At 40.3% G+C, this 24,683-nt stretch overlaps 1 protein-coding gene and 1 long non-coding RNA gene across 3 annotated transcripts; one reads left to right on the forward strand and one right to left on the reverse strand.

Moving 5' to 3' along the window:
• The first annotated feature begins 518 nt into the window (after positions 1–518).
• sdc4 (syndecan 4) lies at positions 519–24,114 on the forward strand. 2 transcript variants are annotated; one of them, XM_088070973.1, is made up of 5 exons: positions 519–793; positions 18,337–18,574; positions 18,705–18,748; positions 19,498–19,696; positions 20,398–24,114. In XM_088070973.1, exons 1-5 carry the CDS (start codon positions 740–742, stop codon positions 20,547–20,549), a joined length of 687 nt encoding a protein of 228 aa, XP_087927099.1. In that variant the 5' UTR covers positions 519–739; the 3' UTR covers positions 20,550–24,114. The 2 variants fall into 2 exon arrangements, with proteins under 2 accessions (XP_087927099.1, XP_042366817.2); XM_042510883.2 differs by having other exon boundaries at positions 18,340–18,574.
• Positions 5,517–17,300, reverse strand: LOC148190301 (uncharacterized). The gene is made up of 3 exons (XR_015775138.1): positions 15,591–17,300; positions 15,348–15,446; positions 5,517–14,172 (listed from the first exon to the last, which is right to left on the reverse strand). It is a non-coding gene; the product is annotated as an uncharacterized LOC148190301 (long non-coding RNA).
• Positions 24,115–24,683: the final 569 nt, after the last annotated feature.

The following is a 24,683-nucleotide window of genomic DNA, read 5'->3' on the forward strand; positions in this document are numbered from 1 at the left end:
TGTTTTGTTTATTTTCATAACCTTCCACATATTTTTAATTAGTGTTATGTTATTATGTGTCAGTGACTCCTGTTTATGCAGATGTTGTGTTAATTATTATTATGTTTTGTATTTATTTTGTATTTGCATAACCTCCCAGATAATTTTACATTACTGTTATGCTATTATGCATTTGTGACTTGTTTGTCATTGTTATGTCATCTTTGTTGTATGTTTTGTTTACTGTTGTAATGTTTGTTGTACGTTTATGTTTTAAAAGTTTGAATTTTAAAAAAGCTTTATATTCACTTTCTATTTTGTAAGAGTTTTTATTATCTATTGGATTTTTTTTTTTTTAACCTCTTTCGTTTTCGGTACGGTTGTATGCTTTTATTTTGAAGTGTTTGCCGAGCCTGGTGGAGGGGGCGTGGCCAACCTGTTGACTTACCGTAAGTTATGTAGAACGGGACGTCACAGCCCGTCGCTGATTGGAGGAGAGGTCGTTGGGGGGCGTCCGAAATAATATAGAGCCGCCGAAGCGGCGGAGCGTCAGTTAAAGTCACCGGAGAGACGGAGAGAAGAAGACACCGCGAAGGTGAAGAAAGTGGACCATTTCTGTAAAACCTGTGCTTGTGTTGGACTATTCTGGGACACAAAACTGCTGCCTGAAGACACACCAACTACCCGCCGCTGGTTTTAAATCTCCACGACACTAAAAAGACACTTTAACGTTACTTTAAAAGACAAAAAAAGGACAACCATGCTCAACCTCTGCCTCGTGTTGATTTTATCTGCCTCCGTTTTTTCAGAGTCGGTAAGTAGTTTTACTAAAATATTCCTAAATTAAAGTTTCACCTTGTTTTTTGGTCCAATGCTAACTAAAGTAACCCCCCACACCTCCGTGTTTAGATTGGGTTAGCCGTTAGCTCGACTGAGCTAGCTTTGATTTAACTGATTTTAATGTTTATTTAAACTCAAACTGACGCAGCTGAAGTTTAATGTACAAACTGGAGCACTTGGACACTTAGGAGTGTTGTTAGCCAGCTAGCTTCATCGCCAGTCCTGTGTGTGTGTGTGTGTGTGTGTGTGTGTGTGTATGTATGTCCCTCTCCCCCAACACACACACACACACACACACACACACACACACACACACACACAGGCATCTACAGCCTGCTGCTATTATCCTGTATGGGGCCCGGATGGGGGGTAGCTGGCAAGTCACTTTTCCTGCCTGTGATGGGCCAATCACTGGGACATTTGGGCTGCTCTTTTTACATGAATGACTGTTTTTGATCACAGAAAAGTTGCCTTCCTCTCCCTGTTAAACAAACAGTAGGTGCATACCTGACTGTAGACCTGTTGTTGTTTTTGTGTCTTTTTGCCATAATGTTAGTGCTGGATTTGATTTGTTGAAGCAACTGACATCAGTTTAGAGACTTCAGAAGAGAGTTTGCAACTTAACCTGAGCGAATTGGCTTAATTGTCTTTCAAAAGCATGGGAAGAACCAGAAGAAATCACCCAGAAATTAGCAAGCAATTAAAAAAGTACAACAAAATTACCTGAACTTTATTTTCTTTAAAAAAAGAGAAGAAAGGCTGTTTAACAATGACCCAAACATTTGCAAACAAGTGAAAAGTTACAAGAAAATTACATGAAAATAGGCAACAAAAAAGAAAAGTAAAAAAACAAACAACAAAATAACCGTAAGTACAACAAATATATTTAAATATTTCAAACATCCTTTTCTGTAACATGATTTTTAATATATAACTGTAAGAGTAAACACACACATATATATGTATATATTGTTACACATTTTTTAGTGTACATCCCATTAAAACATCCCTGTTGAGTGACCACTTTGTAAAACAGTCTCTGTTTAGTAAAGCGAAGGGCTGACTTAATGCCAAAAGAATTTGTGAGCTGAGGAGCGTCGCTGAACTGGAGGTGGCTGACAATTACAAATGTTTTCTTTCCCTGAGCACGGTGTAGTTTCCTGACTTTTAAGAGTCATTTGCTGTACTTTTTTATCAGGATGTGACCTTTCCTGGTTTGTTTTTGCAAACCTTTTCACATTATGTCACTTCTGTTTTGCTCTCGTTTCATGATGCATCAAGCCAGACTGCTGTCCTGTATAATATTGACACCATTATTCCTCCGCCACCCCAAGCATAACTTCACCATTAACTATTTATGAAATGTGTGTTACAATGTCGTGCTATGACCCAGTCGTGCTCTTCTCAGAGAAAGGTGTTGCCATGAGATGGTCGTGTTTGCGTGTCATGTGACCAGATATGATTATCATACCAGATTTATCTTTCCTATACATGCACGGACTCTTTATACCTGAGAAAACTGGTTTGATGTCTAATGAAAACATGCAGGGGGAAGACAATGAGCAACTTTGCAAGAAATTACCTACAATTAGCAAAAAAAAATAGTAAAAGGTGACAAGAAAATAACCTGAAAACTAGGGAAAAGGAAATTATAGTTATATGGAGTGCTGATACAGGCGGTGTGGATGCCACCCACACACAAACATGCACCCTGCCCCCCCAGTCAGCCCAGTTGGTCAGTACAAATGGTGTGAAAGGGTGAATAGCAGCAACACACTGACTTTACCACCCACTGCAGGATGGAGTGTCTGTGATACAGCAGTGAAGTCTTAAAACGATTCAATGATACTAATAATCTTTATTTGTGTAGCACCTGTCATACATAAAATACAGCTCAAAGTGCTTTACATGCAAGAGTGCTGAAAATTAAAACCCAACGACATATCAAGATAACTAAATTATAAAATAAAATAATTATACAGCACATGGATACATAACTCATATATACATATATAAAAGAGAAATAAAACAACTAAAGAAAAAATAGTAATTTAATGCCCTGTTTTCACTGAAAAGGTGAGTTTGTAAAAAAAAAAAAAAAAAAAACATAGGCGCCTCCTGCACAGTAAAAACTCAGCTCAAATATAGATTTTGTCACTGAGTTTGATATTTCTCACCTCCAGTGTTTTCAGAAACATGTTTTTGCTTACTGTTGGAGAGAACCGGTTGGTTGCCCTTATTTCACACAGATTCCACATTACGTCAGGTGCAGTGCATTGTGGTAGTTGTAGGATTTCCCTCTTAAGCAAAAGCGTCATTTTTCTGTTTTCTCTGGTCAAGTAGCACCAATATCAAAAGTATTTGGATCTTTCTGCTGCACAGACGGAGCAGTTTTATGTGAGAATCTTTATATCGCTGAAATACTTATTTCAAAACGATGCTTCAAAGGCGTGAACGTCACACGCTTCACCGTGACGTACGATGACACGTTGAAATTTAATGTTAATCCTGGACTGAGGAGCTGAACTTTGCCTGCCTTGAGGCGACTTTTTTTTCCCTCCAGCATGAGCCAGCGACTCCCAGCGAATCGCTCGCTGCTGGTCGGATCCGCCTCGCCTTTACAATCTGTTACATTCCTCAACGCCGTGTAGCTTCTGCTTGCTCACTCTGCCTCATCTCGTCGTCACCCCCCACTCCTTTTTTTTGATTTCCCCTCTGGAATGTGACCTCTGGTGACCTTGACCGCCCCCCTTGGGGATTTTGCACACTTGGAGGGATCTCAATAGGGCCCTGGGGCCTTTTCATAAGGGACACTCTCGCCTAGCGTGGATGCACCTACAACTTTCCCATTAAGATATGCTCTGTTTCTCTTTAAATGAGCTGTTCCTCTCCAGATTTTGGCGCTTGCTTCTTTGGTCGTCACTGAATCCGTCTCCCCGTCTGTCCCCGCTGTCCCTCTCCGTCTCTCTGATCAGTTGTCATTCTTAGGTAGGCCTCAGCGGCTTTTCTCTCGTCTTTTCTTTCTCTTTTTTTTTACTCCACTCTCCTTTGATGGATACTTAGCCTCTGAGCTATGACAATCCTTCCCTCCCTCCCTCCAGCCCTTTCTTCTTCTCCCCACTGAGGTCATTATTGGTATGTGGGTTTGGCGTTCCCAGCTAATCGATGACAATGTTCTGCTAGCTGACAAAAGAACAAGCTCTGAATGCAGAAAGGGATTTTTTGGAGCCACAGGCATGATTGGAATGTTTTTATCAATGAGTTGGTTTTCCGATCAACTGGATGCAAAGAGACCTATAATGTCTTCAAGGTTTGTATGGTCGTGAAAAACGTGGAAAAGTTACGAAATTTACAAATATCAATTTTACAGGCTTGGAAGTGTTTTGGAAAACGCTGTAAAAAGTATACTGTAAAAAGTTTGGAAAAGTCATGGAATTTTGTTTCAAATTTGAAATTTTAACATCCAGCAATAATTTCCATTTTTACGGTTTCTGGCTGTGATAAATTGTGTAATGTTTGGTGATTTTTAATGAAAGTATATCTTCCGAATCTGTGGGCCTGCAGGTTTGGAAGTTATGTTTTCTCTACGAATCACCTTTTTGTTTTTTTACAAAAACAAAAATACACTAAATCTATAAGGAAAACAAATCAAGCATATCATTTCTTTAAAATTCACCAAAAAAATTCTAAGAAAAAATTTATTATATAGTTAAAAAAAAGAGCCAAAAGGGAGTATCGACAATGTACGGTCTTTAAGATTTGCCTCAAAGTCGTGGGATTTTATTGGTGAAATTGTGTCGTTCTTGCTTCATTTAGAAAAGTCTTTTGCGGCCAGAGTCCTAAGAAAACCTTTTTTTTAGTGGACCATTTTGATTTGTTGTGCTCCGACTGAGGCCTCATGGGTATTTTATCAGTTTGTCCAAGATAGACCGGGCCAAACAAATCCTGTTCTTCGTGGCTTTTTCCATTGACCTCAGCATTTTCTGCCCATGTATGGGAGCACAAGTCGCTACGAGTCCTTCGTGGCCGAGCACTGGGTGAAGGTGAAAGATAAGAAAGTACAGTAGTTTCTTGAATAAATAAAGGCACACAGGGGCCGAGCTGTCCGACTAATTGTGTCATCTATTGGACAAAAGCAAAAAAGTCTCTTCTTACTTTAATGTGGTTTTCATTTCAATTAGCAGTGTCAAATCACCTTAATTTACCAAATGTGCTTGAGATGGCAACTGGCAGCGGTTAATCAGGGTTAAAAAATCCTCTTTGCTGCAGAGTTAATCCGTGTTTCACCACCAAAAACCTCGGCTTGTTGCTTTTGGAGCCTTGTGGCTGAGTCCATTTGTTATATCTTGTTGGAATGTCGCTGGTTTTGCATTTAGCCTCCGAATCATTTGCACGAGAATGAGCCAGGTTTTTTTTTTGAAGGAAGTTTTTTTTTTTTTTGCATGCTGGGGTGCGCTGAAAGCCTGTGCGGTGAAAAGAGCGCAGGGAAGGAGGGAGGGAAAGAGGGAGCATGATAAATAGTATCACTAGGATGTAATAATGGTTCCTGCATTGCTGTCCGCTGGTCTATAAAATCCCTTTGGGCCGAGGAATGTTGGCACAGAGAGAGGAGGTTTTTGTCCTTCCTGCCTGTGATGGAGAGCAGTCGAGAACCTGATTCTCCCCCTCCCTCCACCCCTTTCAACCACTGCATATTCTGGCAGTTGTGCCGGGAACTATATGAATACATTTAGGGCAGAAGTCGACCATAAAACCCCCTCCTACTCTGTTTTGATCACTTTCATACGACTGTTTTTGGACTCTTTTGTGCTGGAGTCACTTTCTGGTTAAATATAGTGTGGAGGCTTTATAGCAGAGCTTTTAAGTATAAAGAGCTGCAACTAAATATTACTTTCATTAGGGATTAATGGTATGACTGTTTTCTCGATGGTGCCACAGGGATGATGTTTTTCTGTTGGCTGATGCAGAAGTTCACATCGTCCTGGTTCCATCACTTAAAGGCCAAAGGTATTCTTCCATTGGATATTCAGCTCTATCATCAGACAGTAGCTATTTTGTTTAACTTTAATGTTCTTATTTAACTTTATTGTAACTGCAGATCATTCATATTTGTTATTTTAGTAGTTAACATAAGTTTGCAAATTTTGCCCATTAAAATATGTGGGAACCCCGATTGAAATAGTTTCTCACAGACTTTATCGAGATGGTTTGATGATCAAACATTGTAACTAAAACTCTTCAGCTCCGCTACACACATTTTTAACTTTTAAAGGCAACAGCAATTACCCATTGAGAGTATCAATATCTTTTGAAGCAGTAGATTAACCTTTTGAAACCCGAGCAAATTGGCTTGATTTCTTCCCAAAAAGGGCAATGATGAATTGTTGAAGAGTTTCAGCTCCACAGGTGTGTGAATGCATGTTCTTGTTTACGTCGACGGCCTGGGAAACAGCAGTTTTCTCCAGAGCCACCTCGCCCGCTCTGAAAGAAAAGCTGTTGCGGCTTTGTGGCGGACAAGTAAAAATCCAGAGGGTCATGGCAGAACATGGAATATGAGCCTCGCTGTGTTTCCATTGGGAAATGTATCAGTGAGCCTGGAGGGAGGCCGTTTGATCCTGCAGCCCCACCATACCTTGTCATACTCTGACAGATGGTTATTCCAGGCCTGAAGCCAGACTCTCAGCAACTATCAGGGCTGATGCACTCAGTGGTGTTTTTCCCCCGAGCGCAGCAGATGTATCTGACTTGAAAATTGGAGGGAGGGAGCATGAAATGTAATAATGAAAATGCTCCACCCAGGCGCTGTGCAACAAAATCAAATATACCAATAATGCTGACTTTTATGTCTCTCTTTGTAATGTGGTTATATTTCAGGGGTGTTTATCAATACTTTCAGAAGACATTTACTCAAAACTTTCTAGAAACGGCCACTGTGGCTCTTACGGCTGATTCCTCGATGTCAGGAGTGTGTAATTTTTGTTATGTAACATAATTTTAAACATTTAATCAAAAGAGTTGTTTATGTAGTTTTTACATTTTTATTTTATTTTTTAATAATATCAAATAATTCCTAATAATAGTCAGGCCATTTGCTTGTCACCTTTATTTATTTATTTATTTGCAATCTATAGGCCAAGTTGTTTAAAAGAAATCAAACCCATTTTCTCAGGTTTCAGAGGCTTGTGAAATGCATCTGAGTGCAGCACATGAAAACTGATTTCAACCCAGGTGTTAAGGGGTTAATTAATGGATTATTCAATCTACATTAAGCATTTCAGTCATTTTTCAACTGAAACTGTCAAATATTTTCTGGTTGTAACTTCTCAGATGTGAGGACTTACTGTGTTTCATTAGAATTGTTGTGGTGTTCTCTGGAAATATACCTCCCTGCAAACAAATTGATGTCATTTCTGTTGACTTCTTTCATACCGTTCACAATACACGCATGCACAAGCACGAACACACACACACACACACACACACACACACACACACACACACACACACACACAGCCTCCAGAGATCATAGAGTGCTTTTGGGTGGTATGAGGGCTTCCCCTCATTCAGACATCCTTCCTGACAAATGTGTCTCAATAATACAGCACCTCTTTGATGTGGTGTGTGTGTGTGTGGGTACGTGTGTGCGTACAAGCAAATGTGTCCCAGTATCTGTGTGTGTGTGTGTGTGTGTGTGTGTGCACTTGTGTTGCTCAGTCTATTTGCACATTTGTATTACAGTGTGTGAGGTCTACCTCTTCAGGCCACCAGTGGCTTACTCAGTGGATACAGTGGGTGTACACGGCTCTGCCGCAGACAAATATGACTTTTTTTTTTAGAAAAATTTGATGTCAGTCGAAAGACAGAAATAAACAAAAGAAAGCTGCATGGATGAAGGCTAGTGAAAACATAACATTCACAACATACAGTCTCTCTCAATCTCAGTGCTGACTAATTTGGATCAATGTTTGAGCGTTGCTTCGACAGAAACGGACGGTATTTCGCGGTATCGTTTCATTGCATGTCGCTGGTTAAGGGGGCTAAAGTAACATTGTTGTTGGGTGTTGTGTTTTCATCAGTTGCCAATGGCGAATGTTACCTTTATCATTACATTAAAACCCCATATGTTGGATATGGATGTTGGATGTTTTTTGGTGCAGTGGAAAAGGGGACTTCAGCGGGCACCCCAGTCACTAAATTTATTGTCAACAACAGAGGCCACCATGTCCGTTTCAAATCAGTTGAGCTCTGATGAATCTGTGGAGGTGTTTAGTCTTTGTGTGTGTGTACTAGTGTTTACTATAGTAATGAAGTGATGGAGCTGCCATCACCTTTTAAGAGCATGTTTTATTGCTTTGAGAAGCACCATGTTGTGCTGCATGTTGTGAATTGTATAAAAATGCTTCATTAATACTGCTGCAGGTCAGAAACCACATTTTTTTAGTAGAGATGAAGAGATTTCTATTTTAATCACTTGCTGATGTTGTACGTTTTTGCATAAACTATGTGAACTTTAAGTTAAGAGAAGAGAAAAGTTGCTTATGGATGGTTTTCCAGCTCCAGCAGTGCTGTTACCACCGCCCGTCACAAATTATTACAGGGAGGTGTGTGAAATATATCCAGTGAAGGAATTTTCCCTTTTAATGCATCAGGAGCCATGCTGTGTGAATGTGATCCCTCCCTTAAACCCAGGATCATTTAAACATACTTAGGACATATTAGTAGGAGGGCGGGGCGACTTTAGGTGCTGGTCTGAAAACTGCTTCACTGCAGGAGTCGAACCTCGAACCTAGAAGAAGCATCCAAGCAGCGGTCGGCGGTTTGGCCTGAGATTTTAATTGTGTGTCTGTGAGTGCTGAGTGGCTTGGCTCCATTGTAGAGAGCAGAGAGGAATGTGGTGGCTGACTGAGGAGCCAAGGTCTTGGCTACTTCGCTGACCCACACAGAGAGACGCATTCCTCAGTCTGCCACACTCAACAGCAGCGTGCACAGCTTTAATACGGTCTGTCGCAGATAGCAGCTCGCTCATCTGTTTTTATATCTTTCAAAGGAGTAGTGTGACGTTTTGGACAGTGCATGCACTCGTGCTCCTGCTGAGAGTTGGATGAGAGGATTGATGCTACTGCCTTGGCTGTATATCCAATATAAAGCCAGGTTGTCTAGCTTAGCTTTAAGACTTGGCGCTAGGGCTGGTGTGAGGATCAGTATCTTGTGCTGAATCCCCACGTTCAGTTTCACTTTCCAGCTCCTCCATGTTTGTTTGTTTTTGTGCCGTGCATTGTGCAGACGACCCCTCAGTCAGACATAAATCATCATCAGATGGATAATGGAAGAAGCTATCTTTATCTGGAAATACAAAGGCCCTTCTTATTATTCAAATTAAGCTAAAGTGAAGGTTGCTTACTGGTATTACTTCTAAAGAGTCGATTTAGGCATCTCATTATTGAAATGAATTGAGTCTTTGTGACTCATCTTCCACTATGAATGAATGGACGTCTGCACGTGTCCAAAAACACTTTCAAGTATAAATAAGTCCGTTAACTTCCATGACTCATCCATGCCTCTTTTCAGGCTTTTATTAAACACTGAGTTGATTTTGTTTTAGATGGATGTTTCCTGTTTTCCTGCCTTTTTCTTATTATTTCCTGCCATTTAAAGCCTGAAGTCGATCTTTCAGCTGATAATAACTCCCCAGTAGCTTACATTTAGGCTATTGGGCTGTAATGTCTTTGATCTGAAGCAGAGATATGCTCGCCTGAGGGAGTAACATCAAAGAGATGGAAGAGCGGGAAGACATTAGAGAGTCTGTACGAGTTTGACTCGCTGCAGGCGTTCGGCTCATGCATCCCATCAGTCATAGATTTGGTTTTGACAGGGAATCATGCAATTGACATGGCAGGATTCATCGATGGGAGGAAGTGACCAATAAAGGCCATTACGATAAGACCGGGGACGTTCCCTCAGGAGGCGCTCATCAAAACTCAATTAAGCTTATCAGTGGAGACTGAATCAACACTGTCTGCTGCACAGCTGGCCCATCTGTGCGGCTTCAGTTTTATCTGGAGCAGTCTCTAAAGGAGTCCAATAGAAAACCAGTGGTTCAGGTCACTGTCAAAGCTGAAACTGAGTAATATTTGTCTTTTTGATAAAGAGGGAACAGCCCTGATTGACTCATGCAGCTGAGTTAATCACATAGGTCAGTGATTATAGCTGTGTAGTAATTATGTCCACAGATCTCGTCATACAAGCCCAACCTCTTCATCTGCACGTTGTCAGGATCGAGGTCTGTGTGTCATGTTGCCATAGAGTCTCACATGGTGCTGGTAGGTGGAAATACTGCTATAGATAGACCAGGCGTAGGTAGAAGGAATCTAGAGCTCGGCTGTCAGAGCAAAAGGCAAAGGTATGAGTGTGTTTTTGGGTGTTGAGTTCCAGTGCGGTCCAGCATGCAGCAGTCTGTACGTTTACATGCACAGTTAAGTTGAGCTACCGTTAAAGCTCGATTAAGCCATTTCATTAGACTATTGTCTTTGTCCCAGTATGCAAGCACTGGGGGAGAATCCATTTATTGATGGAAGTGTGTCTGACTTCTCTACTATTGGACCTTCTTCCTGTTGACCTGTTACAACACAGACCAAAGTTATCAAGGTGCAATTGCATGCTGAACAGTGACAACGTAGATAACTTCCGGTCCCAAAGGTTTTAGGTAGAAACATGGTTTATGCAGGATCAGCTGCACTGAATAAAACGCTCAGCTTTTAACAAAGTAATCACCCCACAATAGATCACTTGTTATGGGGCCCTTTGGAGCCCATAAACTCAAGAACTTGGACTCCTGAAGTGGGTGCGTGAAGGTTCATCTCACATGTGTGCGTGCCCTTTAGTAGAGTTACATCAGGGGTCAGAAGTGCATCTTACGAGCAGACCGGGCGACACAATACGTGGTGCAAATCTTGCTGGCTCAAGTATCACCCAGCAGCAGGAGGGGGAGGGGAGAAGTTGAAAAACAGGATGGGAAATGGAGGGAGTGAAATGTGGGAAGGCAAAGACAAGAAAGGAAGGGAGGTTGTGAGAGAGTTTAGACTTCAGATCCATACCTTCTGTTTTAGTTTATTTTGGCTCCTGAGGTCATTTTAGGCCAAAACTGGCTACTGAATGTAAACGAAGGTGGAAAAAAAGGTTTAAAAACCACAATTATTGTCTTTTCTTGAAAAGGTCAAGAGACGTTGGACATCACAAAGAATAAGGAAGCACATTCCTGCGTGCTGGTGTTTCTTTTCTGTCTTTTCATACTTTGTACCTCCTCCACGCCGCCGTGTGAATGGACCAGATGCCTCTCTGTGTGCCGGCAGATGGAGGGATTGTTTCCTCAGTTTAATGAAGGGAGGCTGCTGGAGGCTTATCCCCGGTTACCTTGGTCATTGATATGCTCTTGAGGAGTCCACTGGCATTGTTTGACGTCAATGGAAGGGACAAACCCAAAGGCTGGGTGGCGGGTGTCTTGACAGACTGCCTTTCAGTGGATGTGGACAATTGGGGAACTCGAAAGTTTAGGACCTCCATGCTGAGAGAGGCAGGATAAACAAGGACAGGACAGGACAAGAGGCTAGACTGAGGGATGAAGTGTGCTGCACGACGGGAATCAACACTTTTTTATTATTATTATTTTCATTGGACAGTCTTTCATCAGCCAAAGACAAGATGCTCCAGAACAAAAGTCAGTTTCAAATATCCCCAAATTACTTATGCTTACTTTCAATTTCCAGAGCTGTAATGTTAGAAATATAATACTCTAAATGAAATGCCAGTATTTGCACCGACTGCTGCTTTGGAAATGAAGAGTGGAGAACTCATTGTTGATGCATGTTGTGGTCAACAATGAGTTGACAAATGCTCAGTATGTAGTGCGTCACCACCACAAAGAGAAATGTTATTTCCCAGTTCTCTCCATTAAATCCATTTGGTTTGGCTGTAATCCACATCCGGCTGCTTATCAGCTGTGGCACATGAGGCAGAATATATGAGGCTGTGAATCACTGAGGGGAGGACAAAATGGTATCTGTTTGGGCCGTAAGTGGCTTTTTAAAATGGCTGACAAATCATGTGGTTGACCAACTTTACATCCAGAGTTTAGCACTGAAGTGCAATTTTTTAATATTTGATATACTGACACAATATTTGAAAGCGTCATGAACGTACCTTTGGTTTCTCCTCAGAACAGGGAGCAGATGGTGTGGAGGATCCTCCACTGGCACTTTTTTGGATCAACAAGCTCTATTTTGATGCTGTTTTATGCACTCTGGCACCTTATGGATACTTAAAGTACAAAAACAGTTCTCAGTGTGAATCACTGTGAATCACTTTATTTTTGTTGTGAATTAGAAAATGGTTTGGGGAGCCACCCAGCACTCTTATCGCGGCCCAGATTTGCCCTGCAGGCCGTAAGTTGAGTGCCACTGTTGTACATGATGTATGTTGTTCAGTTGTCGGGGATGTTTGGGTCAGTCTTTCTTGGCTTCGCTCTGAACCACACTGTGCTCTGCTGTGAAGCACGTAGTCAGAGTTTGTGCTGCTGAGCCCATTAAGGCTGTTTGTTGTGAACACTTTGGGCTCAATACGAGGGCGTGACAATGTTTCCTCTCTGCTTGTTTGGGCAGTGAGGTTCAGGGATAATGACTGTGGTTTCTCAACTAATTAATGAATATTTTGTAGTTGGAGAAGGAGATTTATATTCATGTTTTTTTGAGTACCTTGTGTCATTTTTTTCAGTTCAGTTGATAGAGTTTATGAAATTTATTGACACTGAAATCCAATACTTTGCCAGCAGGCAGCCACGACTGGCTCACGTTTAGGGTAAAATCACCATGTGAGAGCTGATTTTCGCGTTGACTTGGTTACATAATCTCTAATCAGGCTGCTCTTTCTGTCTCTTCACCAGTCGAGGCTGGTTCGGCTGATGGTTGGTGTCAGATGCACGCATATTTGTGCAATGATTAAGTATCACGTTGCTTCCATCCTTTCCGTAGTGTTATTAATAAGTCTTAATTAGTCTTCGGGCTGTTATTGCACATAGATTTGAGTTGTGTGAAGATGAGACCTCCTGTTTCTTCCCCTGCTCTGTGTTGTGGGTGCGCTGTCCCCGAATACATTTTTGGACTGGGAACAGAGCGAGCTTGTTTTTGTCCCAGCGGACTGGAACTTGGCCTCAGTCCCATCCTGGCTCTGCTTCCTGGGAGAATATAGTACAGGTGGAATATCCCCCACATCTGATAGTAAATTTAGTGGCTGCCATCATAACAAAAATCCTCCGGCTTTTGATCCTTTTCTTCCCGCTCTGTCTCACTGAATCAACCTGTTGAGACAAGTCTCCGTCAGCCTGTAAGACGCTCGTTTCAGAGCACACCGGGCTGTCCATAGGGGAGTCTCTTTAAAACACCTCCCTGGGACACAAATGCACATCCACATTTCACCGTAGGAGGCTGTAGAGGTCAGCCAGGAGGAAGGGCTTTATTGACACTGCAGGACCTTGACAGGGACAAACATATTGGCTTTTCTGAGTATTGAACCTGTTGTCTTTCGCTTATCAGACTGTGGGGAAGTCAAATGCCAGCAGCGCTTTAGTTTTTAATACTGAAGGCAACATTAAAAGGTATTTATACAAATAAATATATTGAGAAAACAGTTTTAAATAAAAAATGCAATAAATTTACACAACAAAGCTATTATTTATTTTGACTTTAACTTTGAGCCCATTGAAACAGTCCGTCAGTGCATATATTGGTATATTTGCTTGTGCTGAACAGCTGAAATTGTTGTTAATAGTTAACAGTCAAAATAGTTAAAAGTTAACAATCAAAATAAAAAGCTAGAAGTTAACAATGAAATAGTGATAGAAGTAAACAATTCAGGTCGCGAGATTAAAAAAGTTACCTAGAAGTAAACAAACGAAGTAAACAGTTGAAATACTATGATAAAAGTAAACAACTCAAATTTCCAGCTAAAACTGAACAACTGAAATTAGCGAAAAGTAAACTGTATAAATGTTAAGTTTCTAGCTAACAAGCGAAATAGTCGGCAGAAAATTCTGGGTTCATGTCAGACAATCAAACTTATCAAAAAGTTGTTTTTGGGGCCATTAAAACGAGCTCCTCTCCAAACAGAAAGTAGTGCAGAGAAGAAGAGGCCTCGGGGAGTGATGTGGAATATGAGTGAATATGACTCACGCTGGCACTCACGGTCGAACGAGCCTGACTCAGATGGATCCATATTATCATCTGAATGAGAGCGTTTCCGATAATGTGACTCAGCGGGCTCGTTCCAGCACGCCGCAGCAGCGGTCGCCTTCCATCTGAATGGCTGCGAGGAAATGAAGAGACAGTAGTCACCATTTTAACGCTTAGGATTAAGTACACACACACTTACAAAGCCATGCAAGCATTCACACACACACACACACAGGATCACACTGTGTCCATGTGTAGGGTTTAAATGAGGACAGAAAGGAGCAGTGGTCCATAACCGGGGGGACTCGAACCGCAGGGGGCTCCTCCTATAGTTACCACGGATACGAGGAAACATTGTGGAGGAGTTTAACTAATGTGGAAACAAAAACAGAAGATTTAATGAAAGAAGGCGTTTGTGGCGTGATGCTGATCTTCAGTGTTTGTATAACAAGTTACCAGCTGTGAAACTGCAACTGCACAGAAACCGTCTGCTGCCGACCTGAGGCGGATTACACGTGACAAGAGTCAGCTGAGAGTAATGCACAAACAATCAAAGTATTACACTAAAGTAAACAATTACAATAAAAAACTGCAAATAAACCATTTAAACCGAAAAGTCAACGGTATAAGTGTTAAGTTAAAAGCAAACAATAGTTCAAAGTGAGCAGTATAAAAAGTAAGATAAAAGTAGACAATTTAAATAATTGCTAGAAGCAAGCAGCAAAAATAGTTAAAAGTTAACTGTATATACGTAGTAACTAAAAGTACACAGTTACAATAGTAACTACAGGTAAACAGTTCAAATAGTTTGAAGTAATTGAAGTATGAAGTAATAATTGAAGTAATTATAAATAGTAGCTACAAGTTAACAACTGAAATACTAAGATGGAAGTAAATAATTAGATTTTCTAGCTAAAGAATATAGTCTAATATATGTAGCTGTAAGTAAATGTAAATAAGCTAACAGGAATCAATAAAAATGGTTAAAGTTGGATAAATTATTGAACATCCACCTGGTACAAATGAGCTAAACTCTGGCAGTTTAATTGTATTAAGGAGAAAAAAAATGGAATAATGTCCATGATTACCGGTGTTTTTAAAGATTACATGTGAAATAATCTCCGGTTTAAGTACTTTGAATTTATTTATTTAATTGTGTTTTTTTTGTAATTTAGTGAAAGAGGAACTCACACAAACAGAAAGTGACAGAAATAATAATAAAAAAAGGAATAAATGGAGTCAATTTAGGAAGAAAGACACTGGTGTGTGTGTGTGTGTGTGCGTGTGTGTGTGTGTGTGTGTCTTTACCTTGTTGCTCAGAGGAGTCTCAGTAAAATGGCCACCCTTGTTTGAAGCCCTTGTGCAGTCACAGCGGGACATCCCCTCCCCTCCTCCCTGAGATATAGGCTACTTTTTAAGAGGGAGGCAGAGAGGATTACCTTCAAACACACATTGTTACTATGCCAAGTGTTTGAGCACACACACACACACACACACACACACACACACACACACACACACACACTGCTCGGAGGCCCCCGGCAGGCTTACCCAGCAGCTAACCCTTAAATGAAGACCCCTTACAGACTCAGATGGAAGTCATTATGAGGAGAGCTCATGATGTCAACACAGCACGGTGTGTGTGTGTGTGTGTGTGTGTGTGTGTGTGTGTGTGTGTGTGTGTGTGTGTGTGTGTGTGTGTGTGACAGTAAATGAGGATGTTGTGGGAAGCCCAGGCATGTTTCCAGAGTGATTTGTGGTCGGCTTTTGTTCTCAGTAAATGGAAGGTCTCGCTGAAAAAACGCTTGGCGCTCCGCTCGCTCGCTCGAGCATCTTCAGTCCTGTTTTTGTTCAACAAATCACGACACAGAACCGAAGCGGTCACACGGAGACAAACACGCAGAGCGATGGGTGAGACGTTATCGGTGGAGCCCGACCGATTCATCGGTCATTATCGGCCGATATGAGCCTCTCACAGAGATATCGGAGCATATATATTAGCGTATATTTTTTCTGATATGCAGCGATAGGAAAACTTTTTTCAGACCATATGATGCAGAAAATGCTTGGATGGTTTGGAAATGGTCAGTACTGATGTTTATTTAGCTATTTATGTTATTGTTTTTATTCTTTATTTGAATTGTTAGTGAAGACTGATGCTGAACACATACGGTGCTGGTGTTTATTTTTATTTTTATTTATTATTTTTTTGTTTGTGTTTAATTTTCAATAAGTAAATTATTAAATAAAAGTTCATAATATAAAAGGCAATAAATATTCAGGAAAAGAAAGAAGCTGGAACCAGAGGATATTCATTACTTTTGTTTTAAATATGTATATTTATTGAACTGAAACTGATAAAGAGAAAAAGAGTAAATCGTGTTCAGTCATTTTGTCTTAAAAAAAAGTGTGTTTTCAACACGACACCAAAAGTCTTCACCGTGTTTTAAACCGTATTCACACCAACGATTTTTAGTGAATGTGAGTGAAGAGGGATGCAGTGCCATTTTTCTTTTCTCAGTTTTTCGTTTTCATCCTGACGGTCAGTATTTTCTGGATCTGATTTTCACTCTGTAGAAAACAACTTTAAAACAACAAAAGCAGATTTATGTAAAAAGCGTTCAGGAATTTCAGCGTGGATGAAAAACTTGAAAAAGACTTTTTGAACAAGCCGCTCTGCAGGTTTAGGACGAGGTGTTGAGCTTTTCTCACCTCGTTTTACCTCCCGACCCTCTGTTTAAGAGAGCCTTAATGCTGATTAACTCTGTGTGTGTGTGTGTGTGTGTGTGTGTGTGTGTGTGTGTGTGTGTGTGTGTGTGTGTCCTGTGTTTTAATCCCATTCACACTGCTTACTGAGCAAATGGTCAATGAAATTAAGTGCTCTAATGTGATTAGAGGAGGCTGATGTGTCTTCATTATGTTAATCTTCGTGGTGATTACAGCGACAGCAGCTTCACAAACCAGCAGAGTCCTTTAATTCACGCACGGCTGCATCTAACCCTTATTTTCAGTATTGGTAAATAACAGAGTATTTTTATTGTATATAATATTTATATATAATTATTATTATTATGTAGATGCTTTTAATGCGCGTCTTTATTTGCCATCATATCAGCTGGAGACAAACTCTGCAGCTCTCGCCAGCTGGATTCAGAAACAGATTTTTCTCTCCCAGAGCGGCGTTTTGTGTGTGTGTATTTATCTCGACGTTTACGTAAAATGTGGATGTTTTGGGCTTTTTCGACGATCTAATGAATTCACAAGTCATTTTCCTTTAAGCTTAAATAAACGGCCCGGGAGCATGGGGCGCTCTCTGGTTAGTCTGGTAATATGCAGGTTAAGTTAAGTCGGGATTTCCGCTGCTCTCGGGTCGTGTAACCACCAGTCGGTAATTACTGTTTTTCTGTTTTTGGCTCTTCAGGTTGTGTCAGTTCATCCAGCGTGACAGACTTTTCTGTCGTCTGCGGTTTAGAAAACCTCCAGATGATGGCTGGTTACCCGCCAAAAATGTTTAGTTGGTGGTGAACGGTGCTTTCTCAGTGCCTGGAAATTTTCATTTTATTTATTTTTTTATTCTGTCTTTTTGGAAGCTAACGGCATTGTTCTGTTGTCGGTGATGTCTGCAGCTCCACCTCTTCGCTCCAGAGTCAAAATATCTCAACAGCTAATGAAGAGATGGCTTTTTATTCTGCTCAAATTAAAGTCGTGTCCGAGTCTCGTAGAGCTGTTATTATGTCGAATTCTTTTTATCTGTGTTAACCCTTTAAAACCCGGAGCGATGTCGCTTTGATGCTGCTCTCAGACGCCTTTCACGAGGATTTAAACCGTTGAACCTCAAGCAAACAGGTGCAGTTTCTTTAAAAAAGACATGAGGGGAAAAAGCAATGAGAGACTTTGTAAAAAATGTTCCACAAGAAATTAGTAGATTTAGAAAATTATTTTTAAAAAGCTGGGGAAAAATGTTGAGGGAAATAAAATAAAGCTGGGGGAAAATTATATTTATAATTACATATTTGAAATTATGTTACACAATTCTATATAAGTTTGAAGCACTTTCCCACTTCATCAGATCATTTCTTTGTTTTTTTGTTTGTTTTGTTTATTCTTCCATATTTAAATTTGTTATACAATTATATCTAATTTTTTTAAGCACTATTCCCAGGTCATTTCCATCTTTTGTTTTTTTGTTAATTTTCTTGTGCTTTTTACGTATGTTTTTCTAATTTTTGGGTCATTTCCTTCGTGTTAAATATTTGTCCAGCGTGTCCCTCTGACCCCTCTGTCTCTGGTGTCCCAGCAGGTGAGGGAGACGGAGACCTGGATGCCCATGAAGACAACACAGACGGTCGCCATGTCAACACACCATGACCACCTGGAGTCATCGGGAGACTCCTCCAACGGCTCCGACTTCGGCTTCACGGACGACGAAGACGACAAAAAAGACCAATACGACCAGGACGACGGCGATTACTACGACGACACGCTGTACGATGACGAGGACGAGTACGACGAGTTCTCTGGATCTGGTGACGGAGGTCGGTCTCTACAAACACTTGACAACATTTTAAAATTGAAAGCGGATGTTTCTCGTAAAAATGCAGGTTTCCTTCATGAATTCTCTGATTAAACATTAAGATTAAATGAAGAATCTGCTTTTTTCCACAGCAACAACTGCGTCACCTGGAAAAGAGTCCAAGCCGTCAGTGAAGGTGAGAAAAGAATAATTATTTTTAAAAAAGGGGGAGAAAATACATATTTCGCGTTGTTGTGGGATTCATTTTTCTTAGTCACATTTGTGCATTTCCATTCAGCTTTTTCATGATATTATGAACCCGTTTGTAGACTAAATTAAAATGATTTAAATGCAGCGTGATGTTGCTGAAATGTAGGATTTGACCAAATCCAGGCTTCGTACGGTCACGAAAAACCTGTAAAAGTTTATAACAACATATGATGTTTTTCAAGGACAGTCAGAGCTGTAAAAATCACATTCGAACCTCTGTTTTTATAGTTTCTAGCTGTGATAAATGTTGTTATTTTTGGTTAAAAAAAAAAAAAAAGCCTACCAAACCCTTTTTTAAGAAAAAAAATCCCCCTTTTTTTCTTTAAAAATGACATTTAAAAAAAAACCAAAGGGAAAAGAAATTAAATTTCCTTTCAAAAAAAACACCAGAAATTTTTAAAGAATAAAATAAATGCCAATGTTTTTCCTTAAAAATTCACAAAACCTTTTTTCTTTAAAACTTGCAAAAACATTTTAAAGAAAAAACACCTTTGGAAACCGTGAGCCTGCAGGTTTGGGAAGCGTGTTTTCTTAAACATTTGATGGTAAAATAAACAAAAATACAACATTTAAAGTTTTATGTCCCACCGCAGCGCTCACAAATCTCATGACTCGGAAAAGTCCTGAAAATTTTCTGGTAAAAATGTGAATGTTTACGAATCCGTCCTTCCGCAGCCTGACGTGAACGACAACAAGATCCCGGAGTTGGACCGTCCGGTGCAGCCGACCGTCAACGAGGTGAGCATCGTCCGGAACAGCAACGAAATCCCGGAACTGAGGAACGAGCCGGAGCCCAGCGAGGAGCACCCGTCCAACGTCCTCATGTCCCACGCCAGCGACGACAGCATCTTTAACAAGACGGAGGTCCTCGCAGGTCAGTACGCGTCCCGAGTGACCGTCGATGTCTCGATCCGCCAGCAGCGGTGAAACAAAGAGTTAAAATGTGTTGCTCGTTTTTCGGTAGATTCCTCTTCAGTTGTTTATTGTCTTTTTCCCACGTTTAAAAATTCAGTTTGAGATTTTCAGAGACAAATAGTTTTGAAACTGAGTTCCTGCTATCTTTGAGTTTTTATTTCCGTTTCGAAAGAAATCGAGTCGATTTTCACAAGTTTCAACGGTCAAATTACGTTAGGTGCTCATTTAATGAAACACATTTTTAAAAAGTTCAGTAAAAAAATATTGGTATGTGATTGTATTTATACATTTTTTAAAATATTTTATATTTAGATTATTTTTATATATATTTTATGTTTGTATATTACATTATTTATATTATTTATTTATTTCACTTTGACCCCTAACAGAAGAGATTAGCTCCCACAGCACAAACTAAAAAAAACAAAAAACAATGTAAAATTATTTTTTAAATGAAAAACGAGTGAACTCTCATCAGCAAAGCGTGAACTGTAAGAGTTCACATTTGAGACATTTTACATTAAAGATAATGTTTACAGACACTTAAACATGCAGCGAGTCACTTTGATGTGGGAACAGTATCGCTGCTCCTTAAGTTTAAAATAAAAGGAGGATTTTAAAAGTTTTTGAAGTCTAACGTCTCTCTCTCGTCTCCTCCAGCTCTGATCGCGGGCAGCGCCGTCGGCCTGATGTTCGCCGTCCTCCTCATCCTCCTCCTCATCTACCGCATGAAGAAGAAGGACGAGGGCAGCTACGACTTGGGGAAGAAGCCCATCTATAAGAAAGCCCCGACCACTGAGATCTACGCGTAGACCCTGACCTCACACACACACACACACACACACACACACACACACACACACACACACCTCACCCACCTCAACCCTTAAAAACCCAATCAGGGCCAGCGCGTGGCCTCGCAGTGCCTCATCATCACCGTACCTCCTCACTTTTCTGCGGCAGATTGACGCTCGATAGCGAATCAGGAGAGAAGCCCAGACGACACAATCGACTGACTCCTCCTCCTCCCTGAGGTCATATTATTGGTGCTCTCTTAACCAATCAGAGGCTTTGTTAGTCCTCTTGTCCCTCTCTTTTTGTCAAACAAGGAAAAAACAGGAGTGGACGATTTCAGCTGCGGTACATTTTGTGTTTTTATTTTATTATTTTGTCCCCATGTCAAGAGAAAAAACAACAGAACTTCACGTCTGAGGACTCGGAGGACTCCTCTCCCTCATCGTGCCCCCCCCCCAAACCCAGTCTTCCAGTTTCAAACACTAACGCTGTGCAATGACTCTCGTCTCGGTACACATTAACGGTCCAGTTATTTATTTCCCCTCTGTGTTTCCTCTCAGCCTGTTTCTTGGACTGCAGCTCCTCACATTACTGTAGACTTTTATGTGAACATTTTTATTAGATTTTTTTTTTTTAAAAAAAGAACTCCTTGTAATGCAGAGAGATTTTTTTTTCTATTAAAGATCCCATCGTGACGGGAAAGAATTGAGCTCATGTTGTTGAAAATTCATTTTGATTTGAGAGATTTTAAATCACTGTGATGCTGTGTAGATGTACTCCCTGTCATCTGTCAAAACTCGTGAATCGTCACAATGTATATTTTTCCATTTTTAGCCTCCTGCAGCGACAGCGAGGAAAAACAGACAAACAAAGGGTCAGGACGTATTTGCAAATGGTTATTTCTGCTACACAGAAGCATCATTAAAACCACCTGAAAAGATTTCGTTTTTTCTTTGAACAGTCTGACATGTTTCGTTTCTTCTCGTGTGGGGAAAGTCCCGTCAGTCTGGCACGCAGCGCCTGATATGTAAGCTAAACTAATCCGGAAAAAGAATTTGCAAATACTGTATGACCCAGATCTCTCACACACACACACACACACACACACACACACACACACGCAGCGTGTTGTCCTTTGCTGCCCGTTTGGAAGATGTTTTACCTCTATAATAATTACCACTGTGCCTCCAGGGTTTGTTTTCTGTTATTATGGTGAACTCGACTGGAGTTAAACCGACATGCTCCTACAGGGCGACACACCTACATTCCTCTCTCTCTCTCACACACACTCACACACACACACACACACACGCGCGCAGCTCAGTCATGTGTGAAGGGAGCAAAGATTCGACACCATGACGCTGGAGCTGCCGACCCTCTTTCACAGTAACACTCGAGCTTAAAGGAATAGTTTTGCATTTTGAGAGTTTGAAATGTCTGTTCAATGTACAAATGGTTAGCTTAGCTTAGCATAAAGACTGGAAACAGAGGGAAACAGCTAGCCTTACTCTGTCAAAATAAAAGCTGAAAGCTCCCGTACGCCGACGATGAGCCGCTGTATGCACTAAATTTTGGTTTGAATGAATTTCGGTTATCTCCGTCTTTAAAGTGCCAATCAGATAAATTCTAAAATCAAGTTTCCCAGTCGTTACTACGACTACAGCTACAGCTGGAAACTTTAACCCTTTGAATCCTGAAACGGCATCACTTCCATGTGCTGCTTTCAGATTCCTTTCACAAGAATTTAACCATTTGAGCTCTGAGCAAACTGGTTTTATTTCTTTTAAAAACACGGGTGGAAAAGCAGTGGGCTACATGATAACAAAAGTTTTATAAGCTAGGGAACTATATTTGTAATTATTGTAATTACATATTTGAAATTATTTTACAGAATTATAATTCTTTTTCGGGTCATTTACAGTTGGGTTTTTTTTCAAATGCAAATTTTCAGGTAATTTTATTGTTTTTCCCACAAATTTCTTGCTAATTTTTCTTTAGTTGCTCATCGCAAATTGTGGCTTTAAGCTTCTTAAAATAGAAAACTAATTTTTATATTAAACTAATGAGAGATATCGTGTTAATTCGTGAGATTTAGAGGATTTTGTCGCCCTCGGACGGAGCCACGCTAACTATTTTCAGTCATATTTAACGTACAGACTTGAGAAACAAATCGATCCACAGACAGAAAATTCCCAAACTATCGAACTATTCCTTTAATTCTGCCTCCTCCATCCTTCACGAGGTGCTCGTCATCCACGAACATGTTCTCATTCATGGATCCAGTCAATGTTGTGATTGTTTGTCCGGTAAAAAGCATCTTAAGCTCTGTGATCGGAGAAACCGGTACTTTTTTGGTACTTTCTGTTGTGTTTTTTAACTGGTGGGGTTGATGCTTCCTCAATAAGCTACACCGACAGGTTTTTATTTTCATTCTGGGGTCAACGAGCATTCGCTAAAGCCATGAGGAAAAGGTTTGATGCTCACATTTCTTAGCTGAACTCGGCAGCACGCAGACCAAGGATTTGTAAATAGTCAGAAAAAAATTTAAAAAATAACAAAAACTGAAAAAAACTTGGTACTTAGCCACGTCATGGCAACAAAAATACCTACCAAATATTTAAATGCCAAAATGTTTCCCCCAGCAGTAACGTTGATGTGATTTACTGTAAATGTAAATGCTGTTTTGATACTACCAATGCTAATACTAACTCCTCTCCTCAGTGTTTTTATTTTCTCCAGTAGATCAACTTGTTCCCTTTTTTTGTATTAATTTAACTGTCAAATTATTTTATTGCCTTCTTTCAGGTTGGGGTGTTTCCCCCTTTTTAAGCTGTTGTATATGTGATTTTAAAAGTTTTATATACACTAGTTTGAGATTTTCAGAGGCAAATAGTTTTGAAACTTTTTATTTTGTAAGAGTTTCTATTATCTTTTAGACTTTTTTGTTGCTTTTGTATTTATGTTTTTTGTTTGTTTGTAGAAGGATTGCTTATGTGGTTGGTGTTCATCTCGTTGTTCAGGGGATGTTGTGCCGATGAGCCATGTTTTCAGGAGCGGGCCGGGGGGCGATAACCAGCTGGAAATCTGTTTTTTTGTTTGTTTTTGTAGCCAAAATGCTGACTTAATACATTCGCCAACATGTATTTGGAAATTCAAGGATTTGTCTTGACGCTGGTTCAAGGTCTTTCCCCTCCTGAGAAATAAAATGTAATCACTTTTACTCGTCGTGTGTCAGAAAGTATCAGCTGACCTCGACTTCACAGGAGTAACTCTGATTAGAGACTTTCACCAAATCAATCAGCTCCGCTGCGTTCGTTCTTTAAGGGAGTGAATATTTTCCAGGTCAGCTGACTCGAGCGGGACGGCGAGAAAACGGTAAAAAAAAACTTCCAGTTGGTAATCGGCCTCGGGCCCGCTCAGCGAGCATGGGAGAGATAACGTATGTTCTGCTGCTTAATGTCACAAACACCACATGTGAATCACCAATGGAGTGGAGAAGCCAATGAATCATTGGTTTCTGCATGCAGGTTCTGATTTATTATTGGAAATAAAGCTATTTTTATGCACATTAACATTTTAAAACGCTGCTTTGTTTTTGTGTTCTGTTTACTGAGCGAGGAAATCGTGTGGGGAGACTTATCGTGTGACACGTGCGGGAATTTTATTTGAATTGCGATGGCGGACTCGGCCACTGATCATGAAAACCAACATTTTGTGGCTGTTGCAGATCAAAAATGAGCTTTGATTTCATTCAAATATTATTATTCAGGGTTCTCACGGTCATGGAAAACCTGAAAAAAAAAGTCATGGAATATCCCAATCACTTCATCCGACCTGGAAAAGTCATGGAATTAGTAAAAAATATTGACAATTTTGCAAAAGTCACAGAATTTTGTGTGTAATGAAATTGTTCGGTGGGCAACCCTCCACATAATGTAACATAACAGCAAATTTAATTTTGGTAGCTGTCGACGTAACGAAACTCTAACATGAGTTAACCATCACGTACAATTCTTCATTTTCTCCCGTGTTCATGTTTAGTTTGAATCTGTCATGTTTGAAAAAAAGAAAAGAACTTTTTTAGTATTATTATTATTGTAATTTCACCTTTTAAACTTTTCAATTCAATCCACCTTCTACCTTCTATTAAT

This window comes from Plectropomus leopardus, chromosome 2 (genome assembly GCF_026936395.1).
Source record: "Plectropomus leopardus strain MGB_pleo_1.0 chromosome 2, ASM2693639v1, whole genome shotgun sequence".
NCBI lineage: Eukaryota > Metazoa > Chordata > Actinopteri > Perciformes > Serranidae > Plectropomus > Plectropomus leopardus.